Source organism: Astyanax mexicanus, chromosome 1 (assembly GCF_023375975.1).
Source record: "Astyanax mexicanus isolate ESR-SI-001 chromosome 1, AstMex3_surface, whole genome shotgun sequence".
NCBI classification, from domain to species: domain Eukaryota; kingdom Metazoa; phylum Chordata; class Actinopteri; order Characiformes; family Acestrorhamphidae; genus Astyanax; species Astyanax mexicanus.
The window spans coordinates 50,167,160-50,186,709 of record NC_064408.1 but is presented as its reverse complement, the minus strand read 5'-3'; the positions used below and the strand labels follow the sequence as shown (position 1 = coordinate 50,186,709).

The following is a 19,550-nucleotide window of genomic DNA, read 5'->3' as shown; positions in this document are numbered from 1 at the left end:
CATCCAAAAGCAATGTGAAAGACTGGTGGAGAGCATTCCAAGATGTATGAAAGCTGTGATAAAAAATCAGGATTATTCTACCAAATATTGATTTTTTTTAACTCTTATTAGTATTTTTGTTTTTAAATTAATATGATATATATATATATATTTTAATTATTTTAAATCTGAAAGCACTGCATCTTTTTTAATTTAAATTCCTGCAAATACATGCTTTAAATGACAACATTTTTATTTGGAATTTGGGAGAATGTGTCAGTATTTTCTAGAGTAAAACATTCTTTTTATCTATGTTTCAATGTTTTATTTTGTCTAGATTATAAAAACTAATATCTAACTAATATTAGCTATTTTGAACCCACACTTTCTTATAATCACATTTCTTGCTTTTGCAGGTTCATCACTACATCAAATATCCAGATGAAGTCCAGTGGAACCATGTGGGTTCCTGCATTTTGAATGGAGGAGGGATTCGATCTCCGATTGATGAGCGGAACAGAAATGGTAAATGTTTGCTTCTACTGCTTCTTCTACTTATGACATTTCTTTCATGAACACACAACAGTTGAGCAGTAACATTTGTGGTTACTTAACTGCTCACGAGTTACATTGCAAGAGCCCCACCGCATTGGATGTTGCGCATGACCCTCATAGCTTGGTGTGATCATCCTGGTTTCTCCATTAGTTCACTTTTGAAGGTTAACAGCTCACCGATGTCCTGTACCTCCACACAAGCAGTTTAATTAGACACTGCAGACTTCAGCTGAACACAGAGAGGTTGTAAGCTGCCCATAAGGGCATGAAAGGTGTATCTGTGGTATATACACTGCTGTGATATATACAGTGCTCATTCCCCTGTTACTTGGATTTTAGTATTTTTGCATCAATTAAATGTTTTAAATAGGGCTATGCGATATGAAAAATTCTTATAACGATAAAGATTTTAATATCAGCCGATATCGATATGTATCACAATATAAATCAAATCACTTTCTGTCACACTTAAAGGTTTCTTTCTACTCGTGTTCTTCACACACACACATACACACACACACACACACACACACACAGACCACACACTCTCTTTCTCTTTCTCTCTCTCTCTCACACACACACACACTCTGCCCTCTCCTGCCCTCTCTTGCCCTAAGCTCAACCTAAGCCGACGTAACTCTATTCCAACCATATGATTGGTTCAGTTTGGCACTATTCCTATTCTCATTGACTGTTTCTGTTGTCTGTCAAAAATACCCCCGAAAAACAAGTTATATCGAAGTTTTATTGACTGTAGCTTACTTTTCTATCGAGGGAACGTTATTGCACGATAATTATAGTTATTGTTTTATTGCAACGCACTAGTTTTAAATAATCATATTTTAATCTAAAATAAAAACTACATGAGTAAACACCTGATGCAGCTTTTAAATTATAATTCCACTTTATTTCTACTAAAAATAAAATCTATTCATAACCTATTTATACCAATAAACCATATACCTCTATACCTATAATTTAAAGCAATTTAAAGAGCAATATTCACAGTTCCTTCACTTATCCAGTCATCCAGATACTGCAGAAACAACACAACCCCAGACTATCACACAACCACCACCATGTTTTAAATGTTGGTATGATGTTTTAAGGTGGAATGTGGTTATATTTTTACACCACATGCACCGGAGCCAATTATTTGAAATATACATTTATGTAACTAATTTTTCCTTGCTCTCTGAAAAATAGAAACTCTTCCAGAGAGCAGCTGAGGCAGCTGTATGGTTTATCTGATCATGCAAATAGACAGCAGTACTGTCATAATACAGCAATAAGCTATAAAAATCTGACTATTATTTTAAATTGTATCTTGATTAAAGGGTGATGCAAGGCATGTCATGTTGGAAATCTCCCTACTACTGTAACAATGTAGAATAATGTAGAGTACAATAAAATATATAAACAATATTTGTGATCAGAGAGCAGTCTTTGTAACCATGCAACCAAGTTTTAAATAGATTATTGTCCCTGCCTTTAACAAAAATCAATATTATATGTTATGTAGGTGTTTATAGTTTGTGTAATTGTAATCTGTCTGATCATATTTGCAGGTACCATCACCATGGAGGATGTGATCGCTGTGCTGCCATTTGGTGGGACGTTTGACCTGGTCCAACTAAATGGATCCACGCTGCTTCAGGCCTTTGAGCACAGCGTGCGCAGACATGGTGGAAGCACTGGAGAATTCCTGCAAGTCTCAGGTATTTGGTCAAAAATCAGTTATTAGTAATATCATAGTATTTTGTAAATACTCATTGCTAGGTAAGAAGCAGATGCATAGTCAACTTCAAGATGTGGATTTCATGTTTAAGCTCTATAGTAGGCATCTAGCATACTGAGAAACTCTTCAGTTGCTTACTGTGGGAAGGCCAGTGCTATTGAATAATAGTGGCAGAGTGTGTGGGTCACAGACTTACATAATTTCCTCTCAGTGGTCCACTGTGATGTAGGAAAGTTCTCATTGTTAGTCTTGGTTTTGAGTTTTCTCATTGCTGTTGTACACAGCAAAATTGCAAATAAAAACAGTGTTAATTGGAGCAATATATATCATTAATTTTTATATATTATACGTCTGAATACTTTAAAATTGTGATTGCTAGAAATGTTTAAAAGGTCTCCTTTCGCCAAATTCCATTTTTTCTTGTTCTTTGTATAATACTATAGGTCTCTCTGAGTTGTAAATGATGCTGCATATAAAACTGTTCTTCAGCTTCCCTTGTCTGCAGTAGCTAGTAAAAGAAAAGCCTCAAAAATATGAGTTGATCAGAGAGATGTAAAATGCCGATGTCAACCAGGGACTACATGGCCTCGCCCACCTCGGCTCAGGACCGCCCACAGGCCCGCCCAACACCCACCCTGAGCCCTGGCCAGCCAGCTACACTTAAATATAGAAAACTTATAAACACCCATAGGAAAGGTAGCCTATAGAGAATGACTACACAGTGATGGTCAATGCCAAGCATGCAATAGGGGGTGTCAGAAACCAGGGGGAAGGTTTTGAGTTTTACTCCAAAAAACTATACACACATATGTGGAAAGAAATAGATACATGTATAAGAACACACAATTGGAACAAGAGAAATCTTGTAAACACTGTAGAAAATATCTTCCTGCTTCATCTGTCAGATATAGAGTGTGAGAGGAGCTTAAACTAATTCAACTCGAAGACAGTGTCCTCTGATCACACTACCACTGTTTATATAAACTCTAAAATCATCTTACACACATCTAGAGTAGATTACATTGGACATTCTACAGAAGCCATGTTAGTGTGTACTCTTAGGGAGGTTCTCTTTTTGAGTTGTGGTTTCTCTCAGTGTTTTGACCTCAGACTCTTAAACAGGTTATTCTATCTGTACACATTTATGCAGTCTGAATCTGTATTTCTGCGCTGGGACAATGTCTGCTGTTAAAAGTACTGCACTTTCATTGGAATAAAGTCTAGGAGAAAAACACAGCTATATCTGTATACACCACAGAGAAAAAGCCACAGTATGTTGGGACATGAGCTGGTTAAAACTCCACCATGCCCAAAGGTATATTTAGTCTGAGTAACCATCTCCCTTCCCCAACCCTTCTGAATTCGTCTGTTAGCTAGCATTGAGCCACTAGCTTCATTCCGGTGTTCTGAGGTCAATAAGTAAAGACTGGAGTGAACTATAACCATAATCCATGTCATATGTCATATCAAACCATATAACCTACTGATCTAACCAGCACAGCACCACATATCTGTTCTCAAAAATAAGTGATTCATTCGGCTCGGGAAACTGAAAGCAAATCAGCTGCTGCTCTCTTTCTGAAAGATTGTCCAACAATTTTCTGGTCAACCTCAAGCCTTAGTGTCTCATGACCTTTAAACTAAAAAAACAAATGGTATCTGAGATAACTGCATAAAAACAATAGATTAATCATGTGATGGACAAGGTCATGCCACTTTCTGCTGGTAGCTCTGATAAGCTTGTTTCTGTTTGTGTGGTTGTTCCTCATGGTGTGTGCTTGGTGTGTGTGTGTGTCTGCAGGGTTTCAGATTGAGTATGACCTGACCAAACCCGCTGGTGAGCGTGTGAAGAATGCCAGTATTTTGTGTACTGAGTGTAGAGTGCCTCGCTATGAGCCTTTGGATCCTAAGAAGGTCTATAAAGTTGTAATGCCGTCGTATTTGGTGGATGGTGGTGACGGATACTCTATGATCAAAGAAAAGAAGCTTAAACATGACAGTGGTAAGTCTGCCTGCATATAGTAAGATGTCTTTTCTCTCACACACACTCACAAACACACACTGTGGCAAAACACATAGGCGTCATCTACATAGTTTTGTTTCCTTATATAGAATATATTGGAGTAGTAATGAAAAAAATATATGTTATGTTTACTAGAGCTCTATAGCAGGGCACATTGCTGACTTAAGGCCCACACTATCTGACTTATGTCTGACACTACATAGTTGTCAGGTTGTTGTGTTGTTCACACTACACAACTGATGTGCTATAGTTGCATTGTTGTTGTGGCTTTCACACTACATGACTGATCAGTGACATGGGGTCACTAATTAGACAGTTTTTCAAAACACAGACATATTTGGCTGCTCTCCAAACACCCATTTTGAAATGAGAACTGATAGTAGGACTGGGCGATATGGATCAAAAACTACATCTCAGTATATTTTTCTGAATTGCGATATACAATATATATCTTGATATTTTTTTCATCCCATAAGGTATTATCAAAAAGATACTTTTGAGACAAAGCTACATGTTCCCAATTTTATATTGATACTTTTATAATTCAGTGCCGTATCCTGTATATTAGAGTAGCCTTAACAACTGAAAGTCATTTCAAATTATACTTATTATAAACACACACACACACACACACACACACACACACACACACACACACACACACATATATATATATATATATATATATATATATATATATATATATATATATATATAAAACAGTTCCTCAAATACTTAAAGTAGCCTAAAAACAAGGGATATATAAAAAAATTACATTGTGCTTTTGGAAAAAGAGCATCTAAAGTGCTTAAGAAAAAGTAAATTAAAAGTGCAGTTTGAGTTTTCTGTAAATCTGGGCTGAAACGGTGTCAGGTCTATTCTCATACACATATGAAGGAGCTGATTGGTCAGTTCAGGTTAGAGTGGGTGTGTCTGCTTTAAAGATCAGTGTTTAGTTCGGTGGTGATGCTTCAGAACATCAGACGTGCTGCTGTTTGGCTGAAAAGTCGAGTTCTGCTGTCACTGTGTGTTTTCATAAAGAACAGCGTCTGAATGAGCTCCGTATCTCTCCTCTGTGTGCGTTACACTTTATTTAGAATGCAGGCGATTGGTCTTTGAGTTTCCTGCACTGCAAAACCTCCATCAATGGCAGTAAAGTTCAAAATAAACCCTGTCGAAACAAACTGACCTCCTCTCTACAAAATACCTTATTCTGCTGCTCATCTGACTTGCTGAATCCAAACCATCAGGAAATGTGCTGTAACGTTAGGTTTCTCAGTCGCCTCTCTCTCTCTTCCTGCACTGCTGCCCGATGCTGACTGCGGTGGGGGAGGGGTAGTGTGTTTAGTGAGTGAGGGAGGTGAGGCTAGGCGAAGCTGTACAAAGAGACAGCGGGAGAACTGAGGCGGCTCACTTTAACGCAGCGCAGTCCATATCGATATAAACTATATTGTCTCGTCTTATATCGCATATGAAAATATATTGATGTTTTTTAAATCTCAATATATTGTCCAGCCCTAAATTATAGCACATGAGCTAGAATTAAACTAGCAAAGCCATGCATAAGAAACATTAGTTGGACTTGTGGTTTTCTCTCTCCACAATCCCACTGGGTGTAGGTAGCTATATGTCTGTCGGGCATCTGTGACTCATCAGCAACGGTTGGGCGAGTGCCTGTCAGCAGCTCACACTACAGTTTTCATTACACGTTTTTGTCGGTGATATACAAAAAGAGTCTGCAACTGAAAAACCAAGCTAAAAATGTGTTGTGAACCACGCATTAGAAGATCTTTCAAAATTCCCACCCAATAAACAGAAGGTCAGACCACTAAACTTCAAATCAGACTTGGCTGGGTGCCTTTCTGACTCAGACACATGAATAAACCTCCAACCACTAATCAGTCCTATCTGATTGTCTAATTACTGCCTGCAGGAGAACTAATCAGTTAAATGACATGCGTTAGATTTGGGTGGAGGTGTAACCTGCAGTAACAGGGTTGGAGACCCCTATTCTATACAGCCTCTTATAATCTAATACCTTATAAACATGCCTCTACTGCTAGTGTTCAGTCTTTGCATCGTAAACACTTAAACAGTATTTTCCTTATGCAAAAAAAAAAAAATATATATATATATAGATATGTTTATATAGTGTTTTAAAATTAATAACAAATTGCAGTCTTTAAACTTTAGTATGTTCAAAAGTGTGCCCAAACATTTGCATTTCCTTCTTCCTTACCGTCAGTGTCACTGATAGGTGGATGTGGTTGGTGAGGGTTGGTCAATCTATTTTGCAATGTAATATAATTTGCCTGTTGAAGGTAGTGCCACTCTTTTACATATCTTTTCTAAATAAAAAGGATGTGAACACAAAATATTATATGCAAATGAGAACATGGGGAAACCAGCATAGACATGTCTTTATTTCTTGTTTTTCATGTTTAAACACTTATTAGTGATCTAGAGAGTCTTCAAATTGCTGTGTGAATACATAGCAAAACTGGTAAATAAACATTAAAATATAAGAGCCATTTCACCGAATGGGTGCTATTTGCTTGTTGTAACTCTTCCAAACTAAATTCAACTCTGAATTTAATAGAACATATATTTAACTATTCAAAACATGGACTGGTCAAACTCAGGCAGCTTTACGTAATGTTTTTACAAGGTTTCTTAGCCGAAGGATGGTTACAAAACTGATGACATTTAAAAAACATGTAAATAATTGATACTAAATAATTAATATTTAAAACAAAATCACTCCTGTAAATAGCACTCATTCCTGTTACTTTTTTGTTTTGAGTAACAGGAATTAATTAAAGTAACAGGAATGAGTTTTTAGCATAAAATGACCAAAAACATGAATAATAGCTAAATGGCAGCTATGCTAATAGCATAAGGAGCACATTCTAGTGATTTTCCCAAAATTTGTATTTTAAAAATAAACAAAAAAGATCTAAGAATCAATTTAGGTAACAGGACAGAGTGTTGAGATTGACCTTCTTATACATAGTTACAATAAGATCAAATATACAATATATACAAATATAATTAATTAAAGCATAGATGGGATTTAGAGTCAAACAACAATGCAAAAAAAAATCTCTAAATGATTTTAGTAATTATATTTCATGGTAAAGTTTATAGTTAGAGGTGGGGACAGGTAACAAATGCTATTTTATTTAAGTGTTTTAAGTAGTTTTTATTAATGTTTGTAATTACATATCATACTTTTGCAATTAGGTCAATGTACTGTGCTTAGTAATAAAATGTATTTTAAAGTTATTTTGTGTGCACATTTATACATGTAATTTCCTGGGGAGAGAAATGGCACCCATTCAGTAAAATGACCTATTAACAGTATTTTGATGTGCATCATCATGTGTAATGGTGTGATCTGCTTGCAGGTGACCTGGATATAGCTGTGGTGGCTGGATACATAACAGAGAGGAAGAGAGTTCACCCAGCGGTGGAGGGCCGCATCCGCTTTTACAGCTCTTTTAACTCTGCCATCAGGCTCCAGAGTCCCGTCATGGCCCTGATGCTGTGCGCACTGCTCTGGGTCTTGTCTGTGAGCTAGTGAGATTAGTTTAATTAGTTTAAAGTTCTGATACCAGACTGTTAATAATGTAATGAGCATAGATAGCCAGCAGTAACTGCTGTTAGGCTCCTCATAGTGCTGAGCAATTTAGACAGAATCACTAGGTTTGATTTAGACTTTTGTACAGATCTTTTTATCTGTTTGGCATAAATACAGGTTACATATGGGAAACAATGATTTTAGTTCAGTAACGTTGCAGTTCTGTGTAAAAGGTTAAACTTTTACACAGAAGAAGGTAGAAGAAATGAATATGGGCACATTGTAGACATAATTGTAATGCAGTGATTACTTTATGACACCACATGTAATCACTTACTGTAACCACTGCACCTTAACTGTGACACCACCTATAATCAGACAGTGTCATAATTACACATGATGATTGGGCAAGATTTGATTTCCAAATATGAAAGCAATAGTACAGACAGCATAGCTCACACAGCTTTAGAAACTTTCTTATTCATGTTAAAATTATACATGTTTGATATTTTAAATGTAATGGGATTTATTTATTTTTGTTTATACTGGAAAAAGAGTCTTAGAGTACTTAGAAATCTAGGGATGTCCTTATATAGTGTATAGATATCCCCCATATAGTGTGAATACTGTAATGTCAACACTGATCCAGGCTTTGTGTTTTCACAGATAATACAACATAGATAAGACATTAGATAAGATGTTGTGGCTCGCCCCCTGGGGATAAGGGCATGGCCACTGGCCTGGCAGACAGGATGTGGCAGAGAGAGGCACAAACACATGGATTCAGTGAACTCGCACGTACTGTAGCTTTATTTAACCAGGTTCCACTCCACCACATTGAAAACAAACTTATTGGAGCATGATAGCTCTTTCCCGTCTTAAAAGTTAAACAGTCCTGCTCAGCGACCTTAAAATGTGCCCAACTCAGCTGATCAGTCTATTTCGCTCAGATGGGCTTCATTGATTGAGACCATGACATGAAGGCAGGGCTGAAGTTCCCTCAACTCACCCTGTGACGATATGAAGAAAATAGTTCATCATTTGGGAGCGTGGGAATGTGATATTCTTGGCCTTTTTTTTTTTTTTTTTTTTACAAGTTTTGTTTAATAACCATTTTATGGTATGTTTATTGATGATGTTGATTAGCCTAATTGTTTGTTAGGCTGCCAGTAATTTTCGAATGGTGCATTAAAATCACTTAATTTTTTATTTGTTCCCTAGTGGTACACACTCCAGACTGAGATATTATTTTTGGTTATTTGTTTATATAAATTAACATTTATATTGTCATGTTTATATTGTCATATAAATATAATGACATGTTTATAAGAATGGGGAATACATCAGTCTCTTAATATGTGCAGTTGCTAGCTTCTATGCTAAACTTTACTTTTTAAACCAGATTAACCAGAATAAGCCTTTTTCCTGTTGTGACCTGCAAGTGAAAGAAGTGTTTGGTTGAGCACTGCACAGAGTAAGGCACAGAGTAGGGCCCACTCTTTTGTAGGCCCAGTTTTTCTGATGAAACTGCATTGAAATGTCACTGTAGCATGAACCCACCAGTGACATTTCAATGTAGTCCAAATCTCTGCATAATATATGTCTGGGAACCTGGCCAGTGCTTAGAAATGTCAAAGCAAATATTCTAAATTTAAATTTTCATTTGCATCACTGTTGCAGGTTGTGGATAATAACCTTTTAGAATCATCTCTAAGACAGTAAAGAACAAAACAGATACACAATTCATTAAAATATGGCTATTGGATCAGGACATCCCTTTACAAGACTGATTACAACTGTAACTAACTTGTAAATATTAGCTTTCCAATCATACGTATGCCCATCTGGCAGCTATTCTCTTTCTGCTCTTGTTTTGTCTTTATATAGGGATGTAAATATCTGTATTTAGCAGTAATCTGTATAGAACTACGATGTTCAGTTTTTGATTAAACGAATATCAGTGGGCATTTCTCTTTCCACTAAATCAAAGTTTTGTTCTTCAGTTCTTGTGTTTCATTTGAAATGTAAGCTGGGAAACTGCTCCCATCGAAAGTGCCACTGTATGCCCGTGGCTCTGGCTTTGCACCTTCCGGGGCTTACTGTAGTCATTGTCAAACAACAATACTAAGACCTTTTGGAGCTGCGCACACAGGATAGCCCAGGCACTGAATAAAGAGTGAATTCATTGTCATTCTGAGAGAATGTAGCTCACGCGGTTACAGAGTTTCAGACGTAGAGAACAAAGCACACTCTTATTGTCTGTTCCTTCCTTACTTATTTCTCACATTAGATGAAACTTGATGTTCCGCTGACACATTTTGTTGCTGTTTCGTCACAACGGCTTTGAAGGAAGGATATATAGTTTGAGAAACAATTTCAAAAGAAAAAGTTCATCTATTTAAGATAAACAGGTAAACACTGTCAGTAAAAAGCTACTGATATGTTGGTGAAAAACAGGTTTGGTCATTGACTTCTGAGTGAACTTCAGACATTGTGTAGATGCAAATCAAGTCGATTTTACTGCCAACAGATTACCTGATTACATTTTAACTGAACACTGATTAGATAAACTTGATTACTCAATGGAACTTTAAGTACTGGCCTTCTTCAAGATATATGTAATATATAATATATTTATTCATATTTATAATATAATGTATGTGAAATATTTTACTATTTAATATTTTAGTTTATGTTATGCCACTTTTTGGACACAAATATTCAAATATTCTTGTATGTATGTAATAAGAATGTATTTTTTTTTATGAGGAAAAATTTTGGACATCCTATGCTCTAATACCTGGTATTTCCAAATTTAGCTAAAATAACCTCAATTAGACAATCTCTATAGCTATCTACCAGTCTCTGACATCAACTGCGAGAAAGCGTTTTCCCTCCACTACAGAATTCTTTCAGCTGCGATGCTTCATCTGCAGTGTTTTATGAAAGGTCCCTAATTTCCTCAAGTTCCCTTTGATACAATTAAAAAATCATACTGGATCTATTAGAGCTTCTCAGGCCCTGTTGTGGCAAAGCATTCCAAAACCATGACATTTCCACCTCAGTGCTTCACAGTAATTATGATTTCCCATGCTCAAGTAATTTGTGTTACTGTGCCCAAATAATCAAAATTTACAAAGTCTAGTGTTTTTCTCTGGGCAACTTTTTGACAGCAAAGGTTCCCTTTATGTTTAATTATGTTAAAAAAGACAAAGCTTTAAAAAGGATGACCTAACGTTTTCACACGACTGTGTATATTGGCCATGTTACAAACATCCCATTCATTGACAAGCAGTTGTTATATATAATTAACATGATAACTTAGCCTGAATACATCAGGTAAAAAATGTGATATTTAATTCTTTAGTTTATAGTCAGGGATGCTAGGCTAACATGGCTAACAAACACTGCACTTGAACTGTCGTCAGTTGTATAGCTGTAGACAGTGTTCATTTTTTTGCTTCTAATATAAATATCTATCAAAAACTATGTAGGAATGAATAAAAAGAAATTTGAACTAAAACTGCTGAAAGAGACCTACAGTACTGTCTTATAACATAACAGCACAATGTGTGGAGGTAAAGGTGCTTTACTCACTATGGCTACTCTGTTTTCTATGTTTGTAGACTAAGTCTATTTTTTTGTCTGGTCTGTATTCATTGTTTGTTAGCAACGTTAGCCTAGTATCTCCCAGTGTAAACCAAAGAAGCACACTTATCTAATGAACTACATCTGAGGAAAAATCATCATTAGATTGCTTATCGGACTGTGGAGTTCACTCTATTACCAGTAGATCATCAGTACTGTCACAAGATTTATTTATTTTGGTAATACTTTCGCGGATATGGATACTGAAACAGCAATTTAATAATATAATTTAATTAAATCAATTTAATAATAAATGTAACAGATTTATTGGTAGGTAAGCCTGTAATCCTGTGATCTAATGGGCAGAGAAAGCAGAAGTCTGAAGAGGTCATTCGCTGGTGATTCACTGATTCAACAGCCATGTTTAGCAGAACCATCCTTTGAACAGAAACAGCACCCCAAACACTGTGGCACTGACATGTGGACAATATATGTGTTGTCTGAAATGCTGCATTTCCATTGCAAATGGGCTGCTTTGGGTCTGAAGCAGAAGGTTCCGATTTCCTGAGGGCGGATGGGCCAGTGCAGATGCTGCTCAGCTGAGTGGCATTTCCGATAAATAAAAAAAAAATCTAAAACAGACTACATTGTTTTAGAGTTTAAAATGGGTGCAGAGGCTTCCTATTATATGGAACATTTTGTAACCTGAGCAAACTTAAGCAAAAGCTTCACATTTAAATGTGGCAAATAGCTGCTCAGGTGAACCAGGTGTTATTAATTATTTTATAACAGTTTTATATTCTAGTGAAGAACATCTCATAATAACATAATTGAAATGAAACTAAACACTCTTCTCTCCTCTTTAACATTTTTTTTTATCGTCTTGTGATTTCTCTCTCTCTCTTTCTCCATATCTGTAACCCCCCCACTCTCTCAATCACTCTGTCTCTCTCTCTCCCAATCTCTCTCCCAGTCTCTCTCCCAGTCTCTCTCCCCATCTCTCTCCCCATCTCTCTCTCCATTTCTCTTGGAATCTTACCCCCCTCTCCATCTTTCTTTCTCCGTTTTTCTCCTCCTCCTCTCTCTCTTGATCCCTGATTTTCACCTGCAACTGGATTTTCAAACAAGCCCAATTTGGCGGGAACTCCGCAAACCTGGCAACTCTGGCTTTAGCAGAAAAAATAAATCACAGATATGTAGGACTTCAGCCCCCTTTAGTTAAGGACTACCTCTCTAAACATCCACTATTCCAAAATAAATAAATCCTATTCTTATTACTTTTAATGTGTTCCTTTTTTCCATTTTTCTAAAACAAACTGTTTAGTTTAATAAAAAACACACTGCAAAACTGATTAATAAATATATTTTATTTTTTTATTTCAGTAGTGCAATAATAAACATTGGAATGTCAGTATGTTGTCATAGAGATCAGGAGCGCAGTCTATATTTTTACATCATTCTAGTGGTAAGGTCTTCTTTCTGTGTAGGAAAGCAAAAAATGTGTTCACATGTGGGATTTTATTAAAACATTTTAAATGAAATTTGAAAATGAGGATTCATCTAAAGTGCATGCACATTCCTGAAGACAGTATTCCAAATGTATGCCTGTGCAGAACATTAATCTCTCTCACCATGTGTGCTTATGCCAATATTTCCATACACTCATAGTAACGTTTAAAAAGTGAGAGCATAATTAGTAATGGAAAATTAGAATTTCTGCAGTCTGAAAAGGCATATAATTGTTACTTTATTTGTTTATGATAAAAAAATCATATGCATGTATTTATAATGATAGTAAGTATAAATGTGCAACTTTTCTTTAAACCTCCTTAGATGAAAAATGATGTAGTAATCTTTAAAACCATGACAAAGACAAGATAGTGACAAGATATATGCTTACACCTGTACTTCAGTTCTACTTCAAGTCAATGCAGTGAATGAAAAATGCAATAATATTTATTGAAGTATTGACTGGGCTGAGGTTTACCTTACTAGAACGAAGCTCTGGAAACAGCTCCTGAACTGCAATATCCAGCAGTACATAGGTCATCTAAATACCAAACACACACAGAGAAGTTAAAACAGATCAAAGTAACACTATTCTATAGTTTGTAATAAACAGATGCATCTTTCTCTGCACCTGTTTGTTGAGGAGTGGCTGCTGTATGCAGTTGAAGAGTAACTGGATCCCCTCATATTTGTTCTCCTCTCCTATACACTTTCCAACAATATCTAAAGGGACAGTGAGTGGTTACATTAGTGTTATTCAGCAGAGATGGGAAACTTTCCCATTCTAATGTATTTATTGTTGCATATAGCAGTGAAGATCTATTCTAACCTGGCAGGTAGTTCATCATCTCTTCAAAGGTCTGTTTGGCTCTTCTCTGTTTGTCCTCGGGGGAACGTTCTTCATTGTTCTCACAAAACACGGCATCTGAAAAGATACAACATGAAACAAGGTGAGCAGAGGTCAACAAGAAAGATTTTATTCAACTGCCAAAGATCTGGAATGACTCATGAACCCCAAGAACAATACAGAAAGAATATATTAGATGTTGCATAGATGCTAAAACATGGATACTATTCATTTGAATGGTATAATTACAATATGTTCTCCTTTAATATTAGAATATTTCATCTTCTCACCATTTAGGAATCTTTCTGTTTTTAATTAAAAAGACAAAAAAATACAAAGTGTTGCTTTTAAAAACAGCAGACACTGTAAGAACCCTCCAGACCACAGACAACCTAGTATTGCTGATAGTTTTACATGGTGAGGTTGAGGCAACATACTTTTTACCACAGAACGTGTGGTTTTGTATTGTTGTGTTGTTTGCAATGGGTTCAAACAGGACTAGAAATATAATAGAGAAATTGAAATGGAATTCACGTCTTCATTCACAAAATGCATATTAATTAAGATAAATGTGCACAATAAAAAATTAAGATGTCACAAACCTTGAGTGGGCCTCAGAAGAACAGTAATAATTCTCCTGTACTTGTGCACTGGAGTGCAAGGGGTTTTTTAGTAATTAAATTCTCCAACTATGATAAATAAGTTACTGATGCCAAATGTTGGAACTGTTAGTTTGTTTTGGAAGAAAATGAAGCCTAGTGAGCAGAACAATAGAAAGGAAGGAAGGAGGGAAAAAAGGAGAGTGAGAGACAGTGAGGCCGAAAATGAGAAAAGTGAAAGAGATCTTGAAAGTTTGAGACCAAGACAGGGCAGAGTATTTTTCACGACTAAGCCCTTTAGCTAGATTTCTGCCTTATTATAATTATTTTGCAACATAAAAGTATACATAAAATTATATAATTACAAAATTAAATACATTTGTATTTATTGTGCACAAATGTAGTTAATCATGTGATCATATTAAGAAGTTTAGGGTTAACTTTCTGACTCATCTAAAAATAAAATATCTTTTGCTGCTTACAAAGAGTTTCTGATCCACATGGCTAAATCACAGACAAATGCAAAGATTTGAAATGCTTGAGTACAAGTGCATGTTGGCACCAGTTAAAAGAAACAAAATTATATTAAAAAAAAAAATACACATTCTTACAGGAAAAAATGCTTTGATATATATATATATATATATATATATATATATATATATATATATATATATATATATATATATATATATATATTTTTTTTTTTTTTTTGCATCTGTCTTTGTATGTGAAGTCTGAAGCTATTAAAACGTTTATTTTATCTGCAGGGATTATATCTAGGTAAAAAAATAACTAAAATACAACCAGCTAACTAACATACAAGTCTCAGCACCTGTTAATACACTTTAACACTCCTTTTTCAGCAAAGTCCAGGCTTGTTGGACTGACCTATTTAATATATACTCCTTTTATAAATATGATATTAAACATAAACACTATGCAGGTTAAGACAAAACAGGACAAAAACATCTGGAGTTAGAGAAAAGTCTATGTAGATCTGCAGTATTGTTTGTAATAGGTAACATTACACAGACAGACACCCATAGAACACACCTCTGAGCAGAGTGATGAGAGAGACGAGGCGGTGCTCTTGTAGGATGTTGTCTAGTTTGGACTGAAGGTATTGTTGCATGTATGCCTCCAGCGTTCTCTTAAACAGAATCCTGCCTCCACTCAACATATGGTGCAGCCAATCAGGCATTCGGAACACCACACGACCTGCCACAAAACAAAAAGCATGCCAGTGTTACACAGCTGTTGCACAATCTGACGTTTGATGGTGTGTTAAGGCAGGTAAGCTGGTGTTGGAATTGAACCCATTCATTGTGTGGCTGGTGGTGAACAGATGATTCTTGAACCAAGCTCTGTTCCACCTAGCTCCTTACTTTTTCTTGATAGTTTTTACTATATAGTGCATTTTTAATATTGTGATGTGTTGGATTATGGACTTGTATGGTGTATTCTTTATGAAACAAAACAATATCAGTTTATTTTAATATCATGGTAACACACACACAGTATTCAAGTATTTAGTACAATAACTATTCACTCCCTTGAACATTTTTTGATCATTAATTCCTTTCATAAATACAGTATTTTTTGTAAGCAATAAATTTACAAAAAAATGGGATGTAAACAGACTGAATTTGTGTTACATCAAGCACAGCTTATGTGTTCTTGAAAGATGCTGAACTGATTTCTCCTGACGTTCAAAGCTGATGTTCAAAATGGTTGGATACAGTACAATACAGTACAGCTTCCCAGTGCTGGAAGTCTTCACACAGCCCCAGACCATGCTACCACCACCATAAGGGACACTTTTCTTGGTACTTTTAACCAGGAACCACCAAACATACTGGAGATCATCTGAGCCAAACAGGTTTATCTTGATCTCATCAGACCACAGGACATGGTTCCAGTGATCCATGATCTTGGACTGCTTGAACTGTTTGTGGGCTTTCTTGGGCTTCATCTTTAGAAGAGGCTTCCGTCAAGGACCATGCCATGCAGACAGAGTTGACACAGTATATGGCGTATGGTCAGAGCACTGCAGGGTTCTTGAGCACTGTCCAGGAAAACTGCTGTATGACCCTGGCCATCATACTGCAGCTCAGTTTTAAACTGTTTGCAATCTTTTTATGGGCTAGGCCATCTTTGTGGAGAGCACCAATTCTGTTTTTCACATCCTCAGAGTTTTCTTGCCATGAAGTACCATGTTGAATATCAAGTGGCAAGTATGAGAGAATTGAACCCAAAACTACAAATTTAACAGACCTTCTCCTCATTCACACTTGAGACCTTGTAACACTAACGAGTCACATGACACCAGGGAGGGAAAATGGCTACCTTGGCACTACTGTTTCCAGAGGGTTTAGACATTAATGGTTGTGTGTTGAATTACCTGTATTTTGAGGGCACAGTCAATTTACTTTGTTATACAAGCTGTACACTGACAACGCTATATTGTATTAGAGTCCTATCTTCAGAGTCCCATAAAAATATATAATAAAATATTTACAAAAATGTAAGGGGTGTACTTACTTTTGTGAGATACTATAACCTAAAAGATAGGCCCCCTCACCTATTACTTATTCTGAATAGGGTATTCAGATCTGTCATTTCCCCTTTGGCTAGGTTTTGTTTTTGTTTCTGAAATAAAAGGTTGTTCTGCCATTTTTTTTTTACTCACTCTGTATTCTCTACCTCAGTAACGACTGTGTTTATGTATGTTATAAGCGAGATTGCGTAAGTTACAGCATATGTTACAATATCTCCACACACCACACACATTTAGACTGCAGTGTTTTGTTTGTAAAACTTTCTAATGTCTCCTGTATTTATTGTACTGTTTTAGTTCTAGTTATACGATTGTACAAGTTTGAATGTTTGCAAATATTACTGTCTGTATTGTGTTGTTTCCTCCATCTTGAACATTGCTGGTCCTGGCAATAAAATCCTCTGGACATGTTACATGCTTAGGGATAAGTGTAAATATTCAGTAGGCATTAGCTCCTATGTACATGTTAGGTTGTGTGGTGCAATCTACTTTTATTTAGTAATGCGCAAATCTGAACTTAAGTAAACACTGAAGTTAGAACTAGCCTACACACAGCTGGTGCAACCGGGTCCTGGAATACTCTCACCCTGTATATTTCTGCCCTAACATGCACACTTCAACTTACTAATTTAACTGATTAAACGACTGATTAAACCAGTGGGTTTAACAATAAACAACTGATTTTTTGGATCAGGTGTGTTGAGAGCAGATAAAACCACAACACATCCATAACCAGAAAAATATTTTATTAAGCCTTATTCAAAGGCCAGTTGGTACTGGTTACTTACCCACATACATCATGTAGTCATACACCCCCTCCAGATCCAACACCTCCAAGAAGTAGTTCTGGTTGTGTTTCTTGTCAGCGATTTCCAACTGGTCAGCGTTATTTTTGTAAAGATCACTGAACAGCTAAAGGATTAGAGAGCAAACATGTAAAAATGGTAGGTAGTTCATAGATCCACAGTGGGAAAAAAAATTAAACACAAAAAAACAAAACTGCATAAATCAGCTGCGTCTTACTGAAAAAACACGCAGTAGATGATGAAAAGAGTGTGCTGTTTTGTAGTGGACGCACCTTCTTGTTTCTGGATGAGGGACTGAGGACTGTGAGCTCGTTACGGCTGGGTTTAGGTTTAGGAGACTCACATGAGCTGAAGAAGGACTGGAGGAACGGCTCCAGGTTCTGCCCTTTCTACGCAGACAAAAAGTACACAAATAAAGCCTCAGAGACAGGACACTTTGCAGTTACAATACACAAATTACCTCATGAGTTTAACTTTGTTCAAAACAGGAAAGGCAGGAGGCCTAGACATGTTAATTCGCAACAAAAACCTGTGAGCAGTTCCAAAAGCAACCTTCTGTAATAGGGTTCCCCTGTTTTGTCTGTTTTTACCAAAAAATTCTCAAACTAGGAAATGCTACCAGAGCCAAAGCTGAAAGAAAATCTGTTGCTATTACAGCAAGGTCACATAGCTCATGTGTAAAAAAAAATTAATGACATCTCCTTTTGATAGCCCACTTAAAATTTAAATGAAGGTCATTTTAAAAGGAAATAAATAACCTCAAAAAGCTTGGACCTTTGTGACTACTAAATCTTTATTCTATAGATATCTTTACCTCTTTACATCTCTTATCTGTTTCAGACTAAAACTACAGAAGCTACTGAAGCTGACTGGCCTTGTTGTGATCGTATGATAATATGGACCTTTACCATAAACATAAACCACATTCCAGACCTAGAAATTTAGCTGAATGGCATATTCTTGAATAAAAAAAGGGACAATTTCACTGTGAGAGAATTTGTATTCACATTTGAACACCCACCTCCTTCATAAGTTTTCCAGGTACAGACTTGAAAATCCTTCCTAAAGAAAAGACAAAAGCAATGGATGCTTTGAACAGGGAAAAAAAAGCACTGGTGTCATGGAATCTCTATGCGCGGTACAACCTGAAACATTACATTGCTTCATTTTGGTGCAGGTAACAACGTGAAACAGCTGTAATTTCAGGCTTAACAGTGTTAATTCGGAGTCAGTAATGTTGCAACTACAAGTGACACTCTGTGTTTGTGTCTGTGTGGGTGACAAAAGTTTCCTCACAGCCTGTTTTAGTCATTTTCGTCAGTTCCAGCCAGCTGTAGCAACCCTGTTAGTGTGTGAATGTGGGTGTTTTAATTTACATTTATTTGGTTTAATTTAATGCTTTAATTTAACTGTGCTGGTGAGAGAGGGCGAGAGTGACAGAGAGTGTGTGTAAGAGAGAGAGAGAGAGAGAGAGAAGAAAGAGAGAACTTTATCATACCCAGATTAACATCAGGCAGCATCTTGTCTAGAAACTGTGTCTCCATGCTGTGTGGAGAGAGGAAGTCAGCCAGCAGTTGACTATTACTTAGTTCAGGATGTCGCAGCAAGTTCTGCAATAACACAACCCACAAAAGTCCCAAATTTAGCATAAACTGGCAGACATAGTTACATATTAGAACAACAGAATGAGAAGAAAATACACATTCAGACATTTGTGCTGTTCCAATGGAATCTGTGTAGTCCAAACATTTGGTGTCTATCCATGG

General features: G+C 36.3%; 2 protein-coding genes across 3 annotated transcripts in view; one reads left to right on the top strand and one right to left on the bottom strand.

Annotated features, from left to right (window-relative positions):
* The window catches only part of nt5e (5'-nucleotidase, ecto (CD73)), a 41,611-nt gene extending 31,747 nt beyond the window's left edge, over positions 1 to 9,864 (top strand). The window contains exons 6-9 of the mRNA XM_022664966.2: positions 396 to 504; positions 2,103 to 2,252; positions 4,074 to 4,274; positions 7,703 to 9,864. Coding sequence (XP_022520687.2) covers positions 396 to 504; positions 2,103 to 2,252; positions 4,074 to 4,274; positions 7,703 to 7,875 — 633 coding nt within the window. The 3' untranslated portion in view covers positions 7,876 to 9,864. The remainder of the gene's footprint in view (positions 1 to 395; positions 505 to 2,102; positions 2,253 to 4,073; positions 4,275 to 7,702) is intronic.
* A 2,951-nt stretch (positions 9,865 to 12,815) lies between these two features.
* snx14 (sorting nexin 14) overlaps positions 12,816 to 19,550 on the bottom strand; it is a 38,535-nt gene continuing 31,800 nt past the window's right edge. For both annotated transcript variants that reach the window (XM_049479513.1, XM_049479517.1), the window contains 9 exons: positions 19,283 to 19,394; positions 18,806 to 18,846; positions 18,057 to 18,173; positions 17,767 to 17,890; positions 15,475 to 15,639; positions 13,802 to 13,897; positions 13,604 to 13,695; positions 13,451 to 13,513; positions 12,816 to 12,942 (listed from right to left, as the gene is read on the bottom strand). In XM_049479513.1, coding sequence (XP_049335470.1) covers positions 12,913 to 12,942; positions 13,451 to 13,513; positions 13,604 to 13,695; positions 13,802 to 13,897; positions 15,475 to 15,639; positions 17,767 to 17,890; positions 18,057 to 18,173; positions 18,806 to 18,846; positions 19,283 to 19,394 — 840 coding nt within the window. In that variant the 3' untranslated portion in view covers positions 12,816 to 12,912. The remainder of the gene's footprint in view (positions 12,943 to 13,450; positions 13,514 to 13,603; positions 13,696 to 13,801; positions 13,898 to 15,474; positions 15,640 to 17,766; positions 17,891 to 18,056; positions 18,174 to 18,805; positions 18,847 to 19,282; positions 19,395 to 19,550) is intronic.